This window comes from Ascaphus truei, chromosome 3 (assembly GCF_040206685.1).
Source record: "Ascaphus truei isolate aAscTru1 chromosome 3, aAscTru1.hap1, whole genome shotgun sequence".
Lineage (NCBI taxonomy): Eukaryota > Metazoa > Chordata > Amphibia > Anura > Ascaphidae > Ascaphus > Ascaphus truei.
In genome coordinates this window covers 144,969,517-144,989,139 of record NC_134485.1, presented here as the reverse complement: position 1 = coordinate 144,989,139, position 19,623 = coordinate 144,969,517, and the positions used below count along the sequence as shown (strand labels likewise).

Here is a 19,623-nt window from a genome sequence, read left to right as displayed (position 1 = left end):
CCACAGAATTGTAGACCAGCAAATTCACAAAGCCACCAGAATACCAAGAATTGATCTCCTTGAATACAAACAGAAGGAGACAAGCGACAGGGTACCTTTGGTGGTCACATATAACCCACACCTAGGAGACCTACGCAAGATCGCCAGGAAATTACAACCCATCCTCCAGGAAGATACAAGACTGCAACAGGTCTTCCCTGAAGCACCCTTATTATCATACAGACAACCCCATAATCTCAAGAATATTATGGTGAGGAGTAAAGTATTCAGCAGTACAACTGAATGCGGGACAAAACCATGCCAGGACCCAAGATGCAAAACCTGCGCAATGCTCTACACAGCGGACACAATACAAATACCACACAGGAATCGGGAATACAAAATCAGAGGAAGGTTCACCTGTTCCTCCAGCAATGTTGTGTACCTCATCATGTGCATGAAATGCCCAGGGGGCTGCTACTACATAGGTGAGGCAAGGCAGGGGCTAAACAAAAGAATGAACCTGCACCGCCACAGCATCACACGCGGAACAAGAGACAGTCCTGTTGGTGAACATTTCTCTGACTCTGGCCATAAGATGAACGATCTGAGGGTTGCCATACTCAAAGGTAATCTTAAAACACCGAAAGAGAGACGGTTGCATGAATACAAATTTATGCAACTTTTCGGGACACTTAGCAGTGGCCTAAACAGAGATCGAAATTTTATGAGTCATTACTGACACAAGTGAACTCTCTTCCCATGAGCGCTATAGGCCATGTCTGTACATACTGTGCTATATGTATGCACACACAGCTGTCTCTCACACAATACTCCTTGTTTTTCCATCCCTATACACCAATAGGGACCACATAGTATCCACACACACTTTTAGTTATGCTACTAACTCTCACATTTCCACACCCACCCATACCATTTATATCCGCTCCCACTCCACACACACCTTTTGTATAGCACTGTATATACTGTGGGCTCTCCATTCATGTTAATTCACACTGATACACATACACACTCTTTCATCACTTGCTTTCAGGAACCTTTTGACACCTCCAGCCATAAAACACATCCACACCGGGGGAAGGACCAGCACAGATAACATTCCAATAGACACTGTTTATAGTATAGCTTTTGCTTGCTTCATTCATTGTAACATCGCCGGAAGAAGAGATCAGTGTATCTCGAAAGCTCGCACAAATAAAAGCATTTCGTTAGCCACAGAACGGTATCATCTATTTATTTTTTGATTATTGAAGCTCGGCTAACACGGTACTGATACCTCTACATGTATATATATATATATATATATATATATATATATATATATATATATATATATATATATAGTCATTTCCCAGAATCCCTTGCTGCAGTGGGAGCACTGTACGCTAGGTGATAATGGTTGAAAGGCAGGGTTGCAGACCTGTCTAAGACATGTGAATGTGCTCACAAGTGATAATCTTTATTGGTTACAGTATATGCCAACCGTGGAGGTTTTTTGTTGCCTTTTTCACCACCATAACTTAAAAAATATATATATATATATATAACATACACACATACACACACATACACACACACACATACATACACATACACACACACTTACATATACACACATATACACACACACACACACTTCCCCATTCTTTTCTGGGGGTTTTTTTTTCTTGTTTTTTTTCAGTTCACCACCTGTTGTTTGATCTGCAATGGTCAGTTTGTTTGATGTACAAATTAAAGCTATATTAGAACTAACAAGCCTAACTTATTTAGAAGACAATAGCAGCATTCAGCATCCAATTTGCATAGCTCTTTTTATTCAAATATGGAATTTTGGTTTTGGGATTTTAGCTATCAAGCAATATACCCCTTCATTACTCTTTCAGCCTGATTCATCTCACCCACTTGCTTTTTCTGGGGGGGTATTATGCTTCCTCCAACCACTTTCGGTCTCATGCCCTGCCTCTATCCAGCTTTTTCAGCAGTAATTCCTACGATTGATAAATTGTAGAAAGTGCCAAATCATATGGTTTATCTAATTCTTGCTGGATCACATGAATTCATCTTCATTCTCCTTGTGAGAACTGCTTTGTGCACAACATATGTTCAATCTTTCCATATATGTCAACTGTGAGCAGCATTACTGAACTTGGCAGGGTGTACGTGAAATCAGACGAGTTTTTTGATTTGATATTTTTTCCTTCCAAAAGATATTTCCCATTATGAATAGATTTATTATTTTCCCATGGAAAATATAATTTTTTAGCATTCCTAATATATCCTGTTAATCGAAAACAGGAATTTGCTCATCAAGTTATATGAACTGCAATGCGCATCATGTATGCAAGTACTGTAGCTTCATTTAAGTAGATGGCGATCAGAGAGCACTCTATGTTTCTCGGATAAATTTCTGATTACATTTGGATATAATCCAAGTCAGTAAGGGTCACGTTAGTGATCCAAAATACCAGCATAGCACAGTACAGGAGTGGAACAAATAGAGTATTTATTTAGTCAAAAGAGCCAATGATAGGAAGAAATTCCCAAAGTTGGTGCTCAGCAATAATAAGACACATATAATATAATCATGTCTTGAAAGGTGCTAATTGTTAGCATAGGGAAAAAATATAATTCAGCCTCGTGAGACTGATTCAATCCTGTGTGCCTTGCAACCTCCTATATGGGGACATATGGTGTGTGAGATCCATTGAATAGGTAGGATATTGGTAGTTGAAATCAAACCAGTCCTCTATATGTGCACCAGTAATGATAGTCACCCTGGAGAATAGCATTCATTACACAGTCAGTATCTTGAAATCCATATAGTTGGAGAGAGGAGTACTCAGTTTGTAGGCAGTTAATCCATTGGCGTGCATCACCCGAAGGGCTGCCTCCCGAAACGCGTCAGAGTGCTTACCTGTAAGTTTACCACAGTGTCTACCATGGATTAAATTGTTTTTAACCCTGTACAGTATTTGCTGGTGTCTAGCCCCTAACTTTTATAGCTGTGCTCCGCTTCATTTCCATGTCAAATCTCTCTGCTATTTATTTAGTCCAACAAGCAAACATTTAGCCTGACGTTTCAGTCATGAGGTGGACCTTCAGGGGCTAAAACGTTGGGCTAAATGTTTGCTTGTTGGACTAAATACTCTATTTGTTCCATTCCTGTGCTGTGCTGGTATTTTGGATCACTAACGTGAACCTTACTGACTTAGTTATCACCTCTTACCTTGCACTACATCTGCCTGTACAGGCACTCTACCTAGTGTGTGTGGCCATCTTGCCTTTATATATAATCCAATGGATTATTGTATATATTTAAATACTTGTTTTATTTCACGGTGTGTGTATTAATACGTCTAAGATTAATAGCAGGCCTTCCATGTTGCTTTTTAGTTCTTACAATATTCATTTAATTGTGCATTTTTCATGTTTTTGTAATTTATTAAACACATTTGGAAAATAAACAAGTGATTCCTTCTGTTTCCAGCGCTTATACTGGAGGAGATTGCTATAGACTGTCACAACAAGGAAACTGAGCAAAAGCTTCTCCAAGAGGCTCATGATCTACATCTCTCATCACTGCAACTCGCTAAAAAAGCCTTTGGCGAGTTTAACGTACAGACAGCAAAACACTACGGAAACCTTGGCAGACTTTATCAATCCATGAGAAAATTCAAGGTGAGTCTGGTCTCTGTTTGAGTTGTATATTATGTAGTGCACAGAGTGGTGGAACAGTGCAGAGATATTTATTAGCTGCCCCTGCAGTTTCTTATTGGTCGCTTACTTTTGTTAACCTTCCTTAAGCTTGCCTGTCTCATAAATCTTCTTCTTTTTTTTTTTTTTTTAATAGGAGTAACTGTTTACACAATTGTGTGTGTGTATATTTTATATATATATATATATATATGAATATATATATATGAATATATATATATATATATATATATATATATATATATATATATATATATATATATATATATATATGAATCAAATTTCAGCTTGCACTCAATGTACTAAAAAACATCAACAGGTGCCAGTGTCTAATAATAACAATAGAACAACATTACCATTCTCACGTCCGGTAAAGGAAGACTGCACTCAGATCAGAGTAGGCAAAAAAGTCTGTATTAGGCATCAATACAAAATGAACAGGCCGCCCAATCAGACGTTTTGGTTCCGGAGTGGAACCTTTCTAGAGAGAGAGAGAGAGAGAGAGAGAGATATATATATATATATATATATATATATATATATATATATATATATATATATATATATACTGTACATACATACATACACACACACACACACACACACACACACACACACACACACACACACACACACACACACACACAGTGGTCGACAAATCACCAAAAAATCTACTCGCCGAACAAAAAAAAATCTACTCGCCACCTAGTACCACACGTGTGCTGCTTGGGCCAATAGGAGCTCGCCACGATGTTAAATCCACTCGCCCGGGCCGTGCAAATGTATAGGTTTGTCGAACACTATATATATATATACACACACACACACACACACACACACACACACACACACACACACACCCACACCCATTCTCTCATCCGGTAAAGAAAGACTGCACTCGGTTCAGTAATCATGAAAATCTATACAGTATTGGGCATCTGAATAGAAAAGATAAATCACCCAATCCGACGTTTTGGTCCTGGAATAGGACCTTTCTCAAGGGGGTGCAATGACAAACTGACAGACAAGCATATATATACCCTCACCACATGTGACAAACACACCTGACTCACATTACCTGCAAGCAAAATCTCTGCGAAAATCACCTGCCAGGTGTGTGTAATGAGCCGTCGCCATCTTGGAGGGGGTGTCTGTGAAGGTAATGACCTCACTGATCTGCCTTCATTCACTGCTACTATGTATCTACCCTATAGTTAAATCAGTCTTGCAGCCTGTCTGCCTGCCAGAACGACCACTAGATGGCGTACCTGCCCATTCCCAAGCTAAAGTCAATGGGGCATGCAGAAAGAGTGAAGGACAGCCATAGGCTGTCTATACAGGCAGCAACAAAGCACCAATCAAACCAAAAAATGCAGATAATGATATAGCAAACTATGGGGAGAAAAAAAGGGAGCAATGCTTCCCATAAATAACAACTGGTAATGTAGCCAAAATACCCCTTACAGCACATAAACTGGATCAATCCTATGGGACAAGGCTCATCAAACATAACAGTGTAACATAGAAACCATCCATACTAACACAAAAGGAAAGGGATATGTGAACACACGAGGGATTTACATATTTACACAAAGAAAACTAAACACAATTTAGTCACGCCATGTCTGATATCTGTACATACTACTACCCCACAGTACCCTATATCCCAGAGTCACACACAGAGAGGCTGAGACAAAAGGCAGGAAAATAATACAAACAATGACTGCAGCAGCAGCGCACCATACGTTTCATGTGCATGGTAATGTTGTATTTCTATTAATTCATACTAGCACCTGTCTATATGAATCAGTACATTGAGTGCAAGCTGTGATATTTGTGTGTGTATATATATATATATACACACACACACACACACACACACACACACACACACACACACACACACACACACACACACACACACACAAGACCCATTAAAGTCAAAACAGCTGTCTGTGAGTGGGTTTACTGGCTATGCATCTTAACCCAGGCTGTGCTCAAAGCTGTGAAATGCAGCAAGCATAAGCCTATAGGGAACCATGTTAAATGGTTTTGTCGCAAAAGGTGGCACTGTGTGCTCATTTGCATGTCATTTCCCAGAATCCCTTGCTGCAGTGGAAGTGCTGGGTGATAATGGTGAAAGGCAGGGTTGCAGACCTGTCTAAGACATGCAAATGAGCATACAGTAATATTTCCATTTGATATAATATATATATATATATATTATATTAAACGGAAATATTACTGTATGTAGTCATTGTGTGTGTGTGTGTGTGTGTGTGTCAAATGATTAATTCCAAATTAAACCATCATAGGCGTGGAAATATGTTTCTTTAATTGAATAGGATATAATTGCTACAGAAGATGCATTTTTAGATAAGGCTTTCCTCATCTGCTCAAGTGATTTTTCTTTCATGTCTTATTTGGCTGGCTGGCAGTGCTGGGGGCTACATAGATCTATCTTAATGACTGCCAGTTGGACAACCTTGCTATAAATGATAAAGTCTCCCAATTCCTGCAGTGGAAAGGCATGCTGAAACTAACCAACACGTTCAGTACAGTAGAAATCTACAAAATGGGGAAAAAAATGTTGTATACGTTTCTGAAAAATTTCTCTATAAATATTAAAAATATGTGTGTGTGGGGGCAAGTATTTGGTAGAAGTGTTTTATGTAGGACATATATGAAGTCCAGTATAAATACTATATAGTTATGTAGTAACACCTGACACAAAAATGTGCAAAGCGATTAACCATTTGTTTAAATGTGCAATTGTTCTCATGCATCATTGTAGGCGATAATTATTCCATCTACCAGATATCTATCTTGGCATAAATTAGTACAAATGAGGTTCTTCTGTTGTTTTTTCCCCTCGCTTCTAGGAAGCGGAAGAAATGCACATCAAGGCTATTCAGATTAAGGAGCAGCTCCTTGGTCAAGAGGACTATGAAGTGGCTTTGTCAGTGGGACATTTGGCCTCTTTGTACAACTATGACATGAATCAGTATGAAAACGCTGAGAAGCTCTATCTCCGATCAATAGCTATAGGTGGGTGGTCCTGAATATATTCTGTTTTATTATTTGTTGGGTATGAAATTACCAATGGGTGAAATAGTGCGTACATGGGGATATGGAATTTAATTACCCTCGAGCAGGACTTTGCCAACAGGACTTTAAAATGTTAATATCTTCTATTTCATTTGAACTTTTACTTTGAGTGGTTTTTTTTATCCTTACTCTGAATCTATCAATTTATATGAAATCATTATCATATGGAGCATGCACTTCTGTTTATTGTTTTTTATATATAATATATCTCAAGCTATTTTTCACAGTTCATTTAATACAGAAAAAAACTAGTGAGGCTACTGATAAGTAGCAAATTTCTTAAATTGCTATGACTATTTGCAAACGAGGACATCTTTTCGGGTATCTGTTCCCAACTATTTGTGTTTTCTTGTTGGTTATATTTATTTTCTGCTTCCTTTGTAGGAAAGAAACTCTTTGGCGAAGGTTACAGTGGACTAGAGTATGACTACAGAGGCCTCATTAAACTGTATAATTCAGTTGGCAATTACGAGAAAGTATTTGAGTACCACAATATATTAGCCAATTGGAACCGGTTACGGGATCGTCAATTTTCAGTCACAGATGCGCTGGAGGATGTAAATACCAGCCCCCAGTCAACAGAAGAAGTGGTGCAGTCTTTTCTCATGTCACAGACCACAGAAGGACAGAGTTGTTAAAGAAAATAAAAAAACTTTGGTCAGCTTAACCAATTACGTTTTCCCAGATAACAGGGAAAATTCATACTGTGAAAGTGTAAAAAAAATAAAAATGTAAAAAAAAGGTGGAATTAGATCACTGACCTTGTGCTTTGGGAAATAGCCCAGTTAACATGAGGCTTTGTGAATTGTCCTTTTTTTTTTTAATGCTTACAGCTTAATCCACCTTTTCTACTTCAAGCAAGAAGGAAGTTTGAATTATTTTTGCAGCTCCTACAAGAAGACACAAATAAAACTGTTTAAGAGTTATAAGAGTTGCATTCTTAATTTCAAAAGGTTTCGTTATCCATTTTATTTGGGGCCACAAATATTTTCATGTACTGTAGGTATACCAATGTAGTGCACTTCACATAAGTGATGTTGATGGGAATTGGTCCTCCCAAATCACTCAACAAACTTAATATATATCTTCTACAGCTATTCCCAATCTACGGCAGTTTTTGGAGAAACATTTCTAGTGTTCATAGTGGAGATGGAAGGCAAGTGTAGGACTTCAGCATTTCTCCCAGCTATGTGAGCTGCTTTATTTACTGCCTCCTCAGCATGCTTTGTAAACAGATGGTTTTTACTTATGCCTTTTTCAGTGACTGCTTTTGCTTTATTCGGCCAGCAGTGAATTTGAATGTACAGCCTTGCACGCATTAACTTATAGGTAATTCTCGGCTGCACATATCCACACACAATGAAACCATAACCAGCTAGTCATGACACAATTTCACCTCCAGCAATAAGCATAACATGTATTTCCTGCTGCAAATTAACATGTACAAAATGCGACAGACCTGAGCAAAATTTCAGTGACCTCTATTTTCTGGAATCTGGCACTGGTCTTCTCTGTACCCTCAATACTCTTGAGGTGGAGGCGTTCACACTGTATTGTTTACCAGGGACCTTTATGTAAAACGTATGTAACATCCTGTTTTTCAGATATGTATAAAGTGTCTTCATTTGAATCCATTATTTGTGCCATGGAGTCCTGCAATGTGTATCCTATCAATATGCTGCAGACCCCTCTAGCACTGGAGGGGTTCAGTGTGGAGACTGAGCTAGCTCGCTCTGTTACCCCTTAAATTTCAGGGCATTGAAGCGCATTACTCTTCAATGTGTTAAAAGCGTTTCTGATAGCAATGGGCTTATTCAGCTGCTTTTTGTTTTTATAGCTCAAGGGCCTTGAAAGGATAAATGTGTATGTGCAGTCTATAGTGGACAAACAAAGAGGATCCTTGGGCTTTCCAGAATTGGGCATAGTCCCCTTTACCAAATTACATGCCAAAATACTATATTTAAAGAATCATCAAACACTAACGATGTACTAAGCATGTTAACACTGATTTATGTGTTTGTTCTGTTTTTATTACATATACACTGTTTTATGTCTCATGTCCTAATCAAAATATTGTGGGCCTGTGTCCAGTGAGAGAGTGTTTCATGCTCCCTCAACAATAGAATTGTGTGACTTATCCCCTGTATTTTAGTTGTCTCCTGCATACTTATTTGTGGCAGGAAGACAGCTGTGTTTATTTCTTTTGCCATATGTTTAGACTGTTGCAATCCAACAATCTTGCTGGCAATTCTCTATTGTGTACAATATCTCTAGTTGGAATACTTCAATTTTGTCAGCACCAACTTAATTTCTAGTCGTGTAACTTCCACATAGAATATGATTGACGTTAAGTGGCAAGATTGGAAGAGCACTCCATTTGGATATGTTTGGACACCCTGGTTGTTTTGTCTTGGTGCTTATGCACAAGAGAACTACAGGTAAACCCATTACCCTTTACAAAACCCACTCTAAAATATATTAAAAACTTATCGAAAACTGGAAAAGCAAGAAAGTTGTTATTTGATACCTTTTTTTTATTTGGTTTAATTTTTTAGTGACAAGTTGCCTAGGTTTACAATTTTTGCACCGGAGTAACTTCGGCAGCTCTTCGGGTTTTTTGTAATCGATTTGGCTCTTGTTAACTGAGGTGTTTTGAATCCTGCCTCCTCAATATTTTACCAACTGGTGTTGATTTCACAATTCCTGCAAAATTATATTTCTAGGTGACGAACATTGGTGCATATTGGGTTTTTCTGGCACAGGCTGTGCAGTATAATTGTGTGACTATTATGGAGAAAAAAAATTCTCACCATATAAAAAATAAGTTGTTTTATCATTCTTTGCATATCCCCCCGTTTCTTATATTATATAGTTGTACTCCTGATTTTAATTATGTTTTTCTATTTATATATGAGCATGCTGATACAGTATCTCACATCTGATTTTTATTGATAGTGTCACAAACATTTCACCTCTCCACATCCTTTCAGTGCTTTCTAAGTTGTGAAATAATTGCAATATCTAGCAATACACCAAGCCTTTTACTATTTGTAATTTTCGGAGGAGTAATGAGATTCAACGCCTCCCCTAAATTCATATTCACTAAAGGTATGAACAGGGTAAATGGCAATATAAATTGTGCATTATTGATTACCGTTATTGATTACTAAAGGCTACTGCCGTTCAGTGAATAACTCCAAGTCTCAAATGCTGCTGATGTGATAAAATACTTATATCATTTTGGGAATGTTGTTTAGGATGTAGAGAGAATGTGTAAGGTACGTTTACAAAGTGTTGCCTTTTTGCCTGTGCTGTTGAAATTCGAATTGTATTTGTATGTTCAGGTTTTAACTGATTTGATTTTAGTTTTGCCTTGTCAAAGCAAGCACAGGTATGCCTTTAACCTTTGGTTGCTAAAGGTGCCAAACATTGTTTTTCAATGTATTAAAGGCACCTTTTAAATCCATCGGGGATTAAGGAGGTAGTGTCTACTGGCAAGATGTCCTCAGCTTTCATACTTTAATGGTCAATTCTGGAATCCTTCACAAAGATGGCAACCTCCTGTTTGGAAATCAGCAATTCGGTTTTAGACATACAACTTCCCATTCATGGCTGCTTGAATACTTAAAACTAATATTCTGCAATACCAAACTTTTTTTCCCCCACTATTGTTAATGTATCTATCTCTTGGATGCAGGAAAGATATTAGTTTGGTTCAGACAGGTGTCCAGAATACATAGTTTGTCTCCACATACATTTTACTTGACCCATTTAGTGGAATTTAACTCTTCTGTGCTGCACCTTCTGGATTTTTGGAAGATTGAAAATAATTTCTTCTGCCCTTTTAACGGTAATGTCCCTTTCACAAGATGTAGATTGCAGCAACCCTCTTAACTCTTCATAAAGATGTATGCAATGTTTTCCCACCATAGTGCAGACGTTTAAGTCCACTGTCAGCCATGAGGAAGTTAACATTTTGTAAAATGTTTTAAATCTATTCCCAGATAACCAATATATTTAAAAGCTAACATGGACACATTTTTATTTTGAACTTATTTTAGGCTTTAAACACTTTTGCCTAGCATTTGGTCTTATATTTAGATACTTATAATATTTGTTTACAAAATAGGCATCATTTACTTTTAATTTAACTTTTTCCAAAAATAAGTTAAAAATTTAACACTTTAGCGATGTTACAATCCTTGGTGTAGCAAATTAAAAAGTCTAAAACTCAATGCTGCCATTTTGGTGCTTTTGCATTATACGAATAATGTAGTATGCAAATGCATGCTTATGAACCTCATAAATAGTAACATGTTCCAGATATGAATTGGCCCAGTAAACAAATTGTTTTTGTTCATGATGCTGATGAGATTAATGTGCCAATTTTATCCAAACTGGTTCTAGTGTCAACACACGTTAATTACATTTGTTCTCGTCTATGATCGTTTAAAGAATATAAATGGAACCTCATTCTACATTTTGCTGAGTTATTCAGAGAGGGTGGCAAAGAAAATGTTTAATATTAATGCTCCAATAAATTGGAATTTTTCTTTTTAAGATTTTGTAGTCACCCATTTAATATTAGGCAGGCAGCATAATGTATTGTGCAAAAGTTGATACCTTTATTCTAAATAGGCATCTCGGCTACTTGCTTATCTTATCTTTCTTATCTTCTTTTGTTCCAAATACCTTACTCGTTTAAAATTTGGATTACAAATTCAAAGGTGTGTTAACCCTAAGGATTTAAAAGAAACAATCTCCATTTATATCTACATGATTACCCATTCATTTGCAAATGTCCCAAGAAATGAGATGGCAATACACACTTTTACATTCTACTTAGTCATGCTTTGCTGAGGAATACGTCTGCAAGTACATTGTACTTGGTAACTGCATTACATTAAATAAAGCGAGTGGAAGGAGATGTCTGTTATTATTGGATTGCTTATAAGGTGAAACTAAAGCTGAAATATTTGGTTTAAGTTTCAGCTCTTGCTTGCAGTCAACAAGTGTGGTTGAGACGTCCGACATTGTGATGAAGTCTTTATTTGTAATGTGGATTGTATACCATGTGCTTGCTTTCTATGGGGAGTGGGTAATTTTGCGGACTGTGTGCTATGTATATGATCTGTGCTGTCTGACTTTCGGGTGGTGTGATTTTTTTCTTTCTGTTAGATCTGACACTGAAGGGAAAGGAGGTAAAAATCTGCAAATGTCCTGCTACCCCGTGGGTTCATACATGGTTGTGGCACAGCAGTGCGTAGGACCAGTGTCTTAGGCTTTGTCCCTGCATGCTACTGCAGCGCCCGCTGTGGCGGACACTGCAAGGACGAGAGCCCTCCCCTCAATGGCGCCGGGCCCGCTGCGAGGGGGGCCGCAGCGCTGTGGCGAGAGTTTCTCCTGCTCTCAATAGAATTGAGAGCAGGATCTCCTGCTCTCAATAGAATTGAGAGCAGGACTCGCGACGGAGCGCTAGGCCACGCCCCCGGCGGTTCAGCCAATGAGGGCGAACTTGCCGGGTGATGTCAGGGCCGCGCTCCTGCCATGCCCCCCCCCCCCCCAGTCTCTCTTCCTGCAGCTCACTGCAGACCGGGGAATCGGCTGCACGCGCCGCCAACCTCGCGGCCACGCGTGCAGCGGAGGCACTGGGACCTTAGCCTAAGGCTAAGGCCCCGCTCCCAGAGTCAGCGCACCCGCACTGCTGACAGGCGGTGCGCTGAGATACACAGACCGCGATATGCGGTCTGTAGGGAGCGGGAGCGTGGGCGGGTGGTGGGCGGGTGGTGGGCGGTTTGACAGGGAGGGGGGGCGTGGCTTGAGCGGAGGGACCCGCTACTCTCCCCCCCCCCCTCCCTCCACGGACTCGGGCTGGAGCTGAAGCTTCGGTAAGTATTAAACACACACACACGCAGGCACTCATACATACATACACACACACACACACACAGGCAGGCACTCACGCACTCATACACACACACGCGCGCACACACAGGCAGGCACTCACGCACTCATACACACACACACACACACAGACAGAGGCAGGCACTCACGCACTCGGGCACACACATACACACACAGACAGGCACGCACACACACAGACACACACACAGAGAAAGGCACTCACCTGCTTTCACTCCACACTCCTCCCCGCTCCCCGAAGCCTCTCCTCCTCCCGAAGCCTCCCCTCCCCATTGGCTCACAGCCACACACGTCACGCGTCAAAGCTAGAAAACACCATTCTCTGGTGTCTCCAGCGGCTGACGCGTGACAGCGTGTAGTCAGCTGTGCCGCCAGTGGGGACCGGGACCGGCTCGCGAGGATTCCCCTGCTGGTGGGGAACTCGCTACATTGCCGCCCGCGCCAACGAGCGCAGCGGGACCGAGGCCTTATGCATAACTAGATGCTTGGTGTGGGACTTTGAATGTTATTCCAAGACATTGAAAACCACTAGTAAGGAGTGTATAATTGCTTCATCTCAAGGGAACACTTTGTACAGGATCACACTGCTACAGGATATGTAATTGATGGAGTAAAATAGTTCTGGGAAAGTTGAGACAAGTCAACTTCTGTGATCACTTAAAGGGCATAGAAAGTGCATTGTGACAAAGAAATGTAGAGGGCCTTAACTTGTCTGTGCTAGGCCTAACTGATTTGTTACCATTCTAACTTGGGGTCCCTATTTCCGAGGTAGTTGGAAGCTGCTACTCTGAGGTCTCGGTAACATTAACAATTGAAACCCTAAATATCTAATGCATGAGTGGCCTTAGGGAAATTGTTCAAGTGCAAACATTTTTTTATGTAAATTTTAAGACGAAATAAAAAAATATATATATATATATGAATATATATATAGCTATCTAGAAAATTGGTTTGTTGATGCACTAGTTCAGCGTTGTTAAAAATTAGTGCCGGTACCATTTGTGTGATAATATACATATCTATATATAGATATAGATAATATATATGATATATAGATATATATGATAATATATATATTGATATATATATATATGATATATATAGAGATATCTCTATATATGATATATATATATATATATCTATATATAGATATATCTATCTCGCATACATACATGCACATGGTGTCCCCATCAGATGGGAAGCAGTGTTGCCATGTTACACTTTCGATTTTATATAATGTGTGGAATAAAGGTCAACTGAATGTTATATGGTGTATATATATACCAGCTCCAGTACTATTTTCATATTCTTTATGTACCAAAATTGGTTTTGATGTCCTTTCTGAACTGAATAAAGAAAATATGCTAAATAGTTAGAATTTTAATGCAAAAAAAAAAAAATGATCCTGCTACTTGTGCCACAATTTATTCAAACATATCTTGATGTTCTATTTGTGTGAAGGTTAACTTTCATACCATTCTATGCATATACCAGTGCCCACCATTATTTGTAATCATCAAAACATACTGAAAATGTTTGTAACCAACATTGTGATATTCTGTAATTGTATTGCTAAAAAACATGCACCTAATAAATATAGTGTTCCTGCTATCTGCCTTTTAATCGAATTGTAGTTGTGTGGATGTGAAAAAACTAACCTTTAATTTAACAATTTCTAGAAATTATATTTTATATCGGCATTTCTTCATGATTGATAAAGTTAGAAAAAAATAGTTTAAGCCCAAAGCGACTGAACGTGCTAAAGCTCCCATTGTCTTGAATGGAAGTTTTCTAAGTGTTATTTATATAAAAATAATGTTTGTTTTTTTTGTTTTGTTTTTAATCTGTATGTTTGTGTAGGCCATAACTGAGCACAACTTTGCATGAACTAAATGAAGTTGGTAACAGATGATTTTATCATTCTCACATGTTCCTTTACTAAATAACTTTGATTTGCAAGCAAGAGTTTTGTCATGTTTGCTTGCAGTGCATTTTTAAACACGGGATACATTTTTCTCCTGTAGTAAAGTAGTAAAAAATAAACTTGGTAGTCGTTGGTGTAAATTAGACCCCAGCTTAAATTTACTTATTAGTTCATCTTAAAGCAGCAGTCCCCATTTTTAGGTTTCTTATGGATTTTTACCTGGCCTGGAGGTCTGCCAGAAGCTGTTCTGTGATCCTTCAAGCTCCGTAGACCCCCTTGCTCCAAAGATATGTCACACAAAAACTATAATTATAGCCATGGGGTCAACTATAGTAAGTTGCAATGTTCACTCCTGATAATGTAACTTTATATTGGCCACTGTAGCAAGACTGACCCTGACGGACATATTGTGTCCCTCACCCCACCTAAAAAAAAAGGGAGCATCATGGACTGTTGCTGTAAAGCCCTTTGACTTGAATGGGTTTGAAGGTGTGCCAAGGCCTAACTGTTTAGTAAACTATTTTGTAAATATGTAATAATTGGATAAAAATCAAAAGTATAAATATCGAAAGATAAGTTTGTCATTGGTTGAAATCCAGTAATATCAGTCAGACTGTTTTTATGTCTGCCATATGGAAGACATGAGTTTTTATAAGTATTTCATCTTTGCTATATATCTGTAAGAAAAAAACTAATTTTTGACTTGATGCCGGAAGAGGCTAGATGACGGTTTTTAATGGTTTCTAGTCTATGATAATGACCTGTAGTCCACATGGGGACTTCACATATTTTAAATTATTGATAAAGAAATGTGTAAACGTGTAAACCTGCATGGCGTATATTATATATTGCATATCTGTCATTTAACTTGAGGAGTTAAAGTTGGCAGTTAAGGCCAATTGCTATACTTATAATGTTAAATGTGAGGAGCTTCAGTGATCAGTATATGTATGCATATGCAGGACCCAATAGCAAGTTAAGTTGTAATAGTTTGGGCGTAAAGTCACTGACTGAAAACAATGGCACGGAGTTTGAAGCAGGGGAACCTGGTTCAGATCCTGGTGTTGGCTCCTTGTGACCTTGAGCAAGTCATTTTATCACTGCTTCAAGGCAAATATTGTATAATCTATTTCTATAAAAATGAAAACGTTGTTTGTTTGCTGAAAAAGTTGTATATTTGCTGTGCTTATGGGCAATCTGATTGGTCCGTGGCCCGACCCCGCACGCCTCATTGGCCTGCGTGGTTCGCTGACCTCACAAACCCAACTGCCACACTCAGAACAATCACTGCCTCACCGCCTGCTCTCACCTCCCCTGCGGACTAGACATCACCTCAGGTACCGTGCGCTGCCGCGTGCTCCCCTCCCCCCCCCCTGCACCAACACTGCCCGGTGCAGTCACCCGCCAGCACACCATACACCGTCCGCTGCTCAACTATTAAAACACCACGCAATGTTTGTCAGGCCAACAGAAGCCACCCCTCAAAGCTAGGACACCAGCCAGATGCCGGGAGAAGAGAACGGCCATCGGTGTGGCTGTTCTGCACATGTCTGGTGCACACACACCGCTGACTGACGTGAGGGTGATCGTACCGAGCGCGGGCCCAGCTCCTCACTCCCAAACTGGATCGGCAAGTTCCCTGCAGCCTGATTCACAAGACAAACATCTCCGCTTACCCAGACGTGAGAGGAGGATAATGTCTCCAGCAACGGGGCACACAACACAAGAGGGTCCCACTAGATGCCCGTTCTCCCCGGGGAGCGCCGGGGAGGGGGGGGAGAAACGCGCATGGGACAAGGGACGGAGAGAAACACCACCGGGGGGAAAGGGTGGGGGAAAACAAGCACCGGGGGGGGAGAGAAACCAATCGCCTGGGATGGGGGGAGACACACCCCCACCTCACCACCCCCCCACACACCCAAGATTCACACACCCACCCAAGATTCACCCCCCCCCCACAAAAAAATTATTAGGGATTCACATCCAGAGCAACGCCGGGTCTCAGCTAGTATATGTGTATATATATATGTATATATGTCAAAATGTGTTTGTTTGAGGCATGGCGAAGCGTTGGCGTATGGGAGTGTTTGCGTATGGGAAACAAGCTTCAAATTGGAGAAGGTAGTTTCTCCACTCAGTCGGCATCAGGTGAAATGGGGGGACCTGGGGGGGGAAGGGGGAGGCGAGTGACCTCAAATAGGCATGTGCCATCAATATTTCACATTTAGCAATGTTTTAATTCCTACTACCAGAGGTCCAACCATCACATTCAAAGCATTGTTAACAGCATAGAGTAATAGATGTAAATGAACTCTACACTAATACAATCTGTAACACAATTTATGAATAGTAAGGGAGATTTGAAAAGGGATGTTATAGTCTGCAAAGGCTAAAGAAAAAAATTCTGATATGTGAACAGTTAATATTGAATTTTTTATTATGAAGTATGGAGCAAACTACAAAACCCCTGTTTGCTCCTAGTTGGCTCTACAGAGTTGTCCTTTAAAAATAAAGAGTTTTGCTTGGTTTAGCTCACTTTGGAATCGGACAGTCCACTATAAGTACAGAAATCGTATCCTAAGCACTTAAGAACTTTAACATAGTTACGTAGTGAAAATTGATTTTAGTAAGAATATATGTATAAAAATGCACATTATAGTAGATATCCAGGTATAAACCACCAGTGATACAAAGTTACCGGACTCCCACGGACATCATGGGATTTATATTAGTCACATGGATGGAACTACCACGGTGGCGGTGAGCAAGAGTAGTCGGTGTCCAGATACAAACAGGCATCCGCTCCGGTAGGGAAAGCACTGTAGAAGTGTAGGCAGTCACATTCTCATAATTTTGGAGTAGCAATAGACTCCGTCAAGCAAGGCACTCGCTCCTGGTCTCCAACGAGCAGACACAACATAGCAGGGGAAGATAGGCTCTGGTAGGGAAAGCACCCACTCCCGGTCCTGAGTGTACACACCCCAAGTCTCCGTCAGCTGGAGCTAAAATCGCCTCCGTTCACACAACTGCAGCAGGGGTACACACAGTAGAAGTGACGTCACCGCCTTGCACTATTTAGAAGCTGGAAAGTTTCAGGCATGTACAAGCAAATGAAGAGCAATTCTAGAAACAAGCTCAATATGAAAAATAGCACACAATCTAATCCAACGCGTTTAAACCCAATTTCAGAAGGGGATTGGTCAGAAAAGCTACGTGTATATACTTGACTTGCAAAACACCCCACTGGTTGATGTAACATGACCAATAGCAAATATAGGTAAATTTATTGGAGAGGTGGATTAACACAATCCTACCTGTCCAAAAAAAAACACTGAAACAGGTTTATATAAGGTTTATAAAATCTTTAAAAAAAAAACAAACATTTAAAACCTAATTAAAAATAATTTCATTGTGGCATGAGGGGAAAAAAAGGGGGGGGGGGAATGAGATAAGGGAAAGAACATTGGGGTAATGCATAAACTTATTGTCTATGAAAGGAACAAAATGCTTGTTGAATTTCATAAACAAATTGCTGAAGCCATTAGGGGTCTGGAATTTATGATCCGTGAGACTGCTTTTTCTGAGCTTGAATCTGATCTTAAATTCACATTAGAACACGCTGAAAGCGAAATTATTAAAATTAAACACCATCAATTTCTTAGAGATAACAATGACCATGCTAATTAATACCAATACGAATTGGAATCGAGCTAAGGATGTAAAACCTAATCCCAATCCTAACTCTAATTCAAATCCTAAACATGCATAGAAAGATAAATCCGATTTGGCATTATAAACCTAATATTGATCTATCGATCTACTACTAGATAAAAAAAAGAAATAATGCGAATGGAGATTTGTCTAGGGATGAGAAGTTGAGATATAGGGAGATACTGCATCAACAGAATAATTCTATCCATGGTTCTGAGATATATTCTAGATATGCACCCCTACATGTGTTGGATGAATCTACCCCCTCTCCTAAGACTCCAGAACTAGAATCTGTCTTCTTTTTTTAGATACAGTAAGTGACAGACATGGCCCAAAAACTCCATCACAAAATTGTGAAAGATCCAAGCTGAGACTCGAGTATTCTCGAAGATGGGGAGGAGAACGCCAACAAGAAGAAGGAGATGGGGAGGAAGGTTTGCCACTGTGAAGAGAACGATTGCACCACTGCTAGACAGTAGAGGGTTCTTTAATCTTTCTTCCTTTCAATTAACACCTCTTCAATTGCAGGTCCTTAGTAGAGGATTATCATTCGCCCCTACCACAGGCCCTAATGGTTTTCAACTATTCACAGATTTACACAAATTTATAAGGAATTTAACTTTAAAACATCACTTTGTAAAAATTGAGAAAATGTCTAATCCTCCTTTGAAACCAGTAGTGACTTGTGGTGCTATATCCTCCATAGAACAAACACCTAATAGTGACATCTCTAGCTACTTCACATACCCAATTTAAACCTCCTTCCAAGTTCTATTCTACTAATTCTAAAAGGAGCTTTATAGAAACATTTTGCCACATGGTTAACAAACATTTTATAACCTTAGTAAAAGATTGCCATAAATCCAAAATGCTATAACCTCAGTAGAGAAGAGAAGAGGGCACTCAAACTCCTTAAACTCAACATTCCATTACTGAATGATCCTACTAAACAATGTATTGAAACTTTCACAAAAACTTGTATATGAAGACATCTTACAAGCTGTATTGATTAAATCAGAATATTAATTTCTATTTTTATCCAATCCTAGAATACCAATTCTATATCATTTACCAAAAAGACATAAGACAATATTGAATCTCTGTGGGCGGCAATTATTTCAAGGATTGGGTCTCTAAACTGTAACACTTCTCAGTACTTTTTTCTCCAAAAATGTGAGTTCATTATCTTCAAATATTAGACTCAACCTCTATTTTGAATGTTTTTAGAGATTTCAAGTAGGAAC

At 39.3% G+C, this 19,623-nt stretch overlaps 1 protein-coding gene across 2 annotated transcripts in view; it reads left to right on the top strand.

Annotated features, from left to right (window-relative positions):
• The window catches only part of APPBP2 (amyloid beta precursor protein binding protein 2), a 127,813-nt gene extending 113,458 nt beyond the window's left edge, over window positions 1–14,355 (top strand). For both annotated transcript variants that reach the window (XM_075589619.1, XM_075589618.1), the window contains 3 exons: window positions 3,488–3,678; window positions 6,597–6,762; window positions 7,207–14,355. In XM_075589619.1, coding sequence (XP_075445734.1) covers window positions 3,488–3,678; window positions 6,597–6,762; window positions 7,207–7,460 — 611 coding nt within the window. In that variant the 3' untranslated portion in view covers window positions 7,461–14,355. The remainder of the gene's footprint in view (window positions 1–3,487; window positions 3,679–6,596; window positions 6,763–7,206) is intronic.
• The last annotated feature ends 5,268 nt before the right edge of the window (window positions 14,356–19,623 follow it).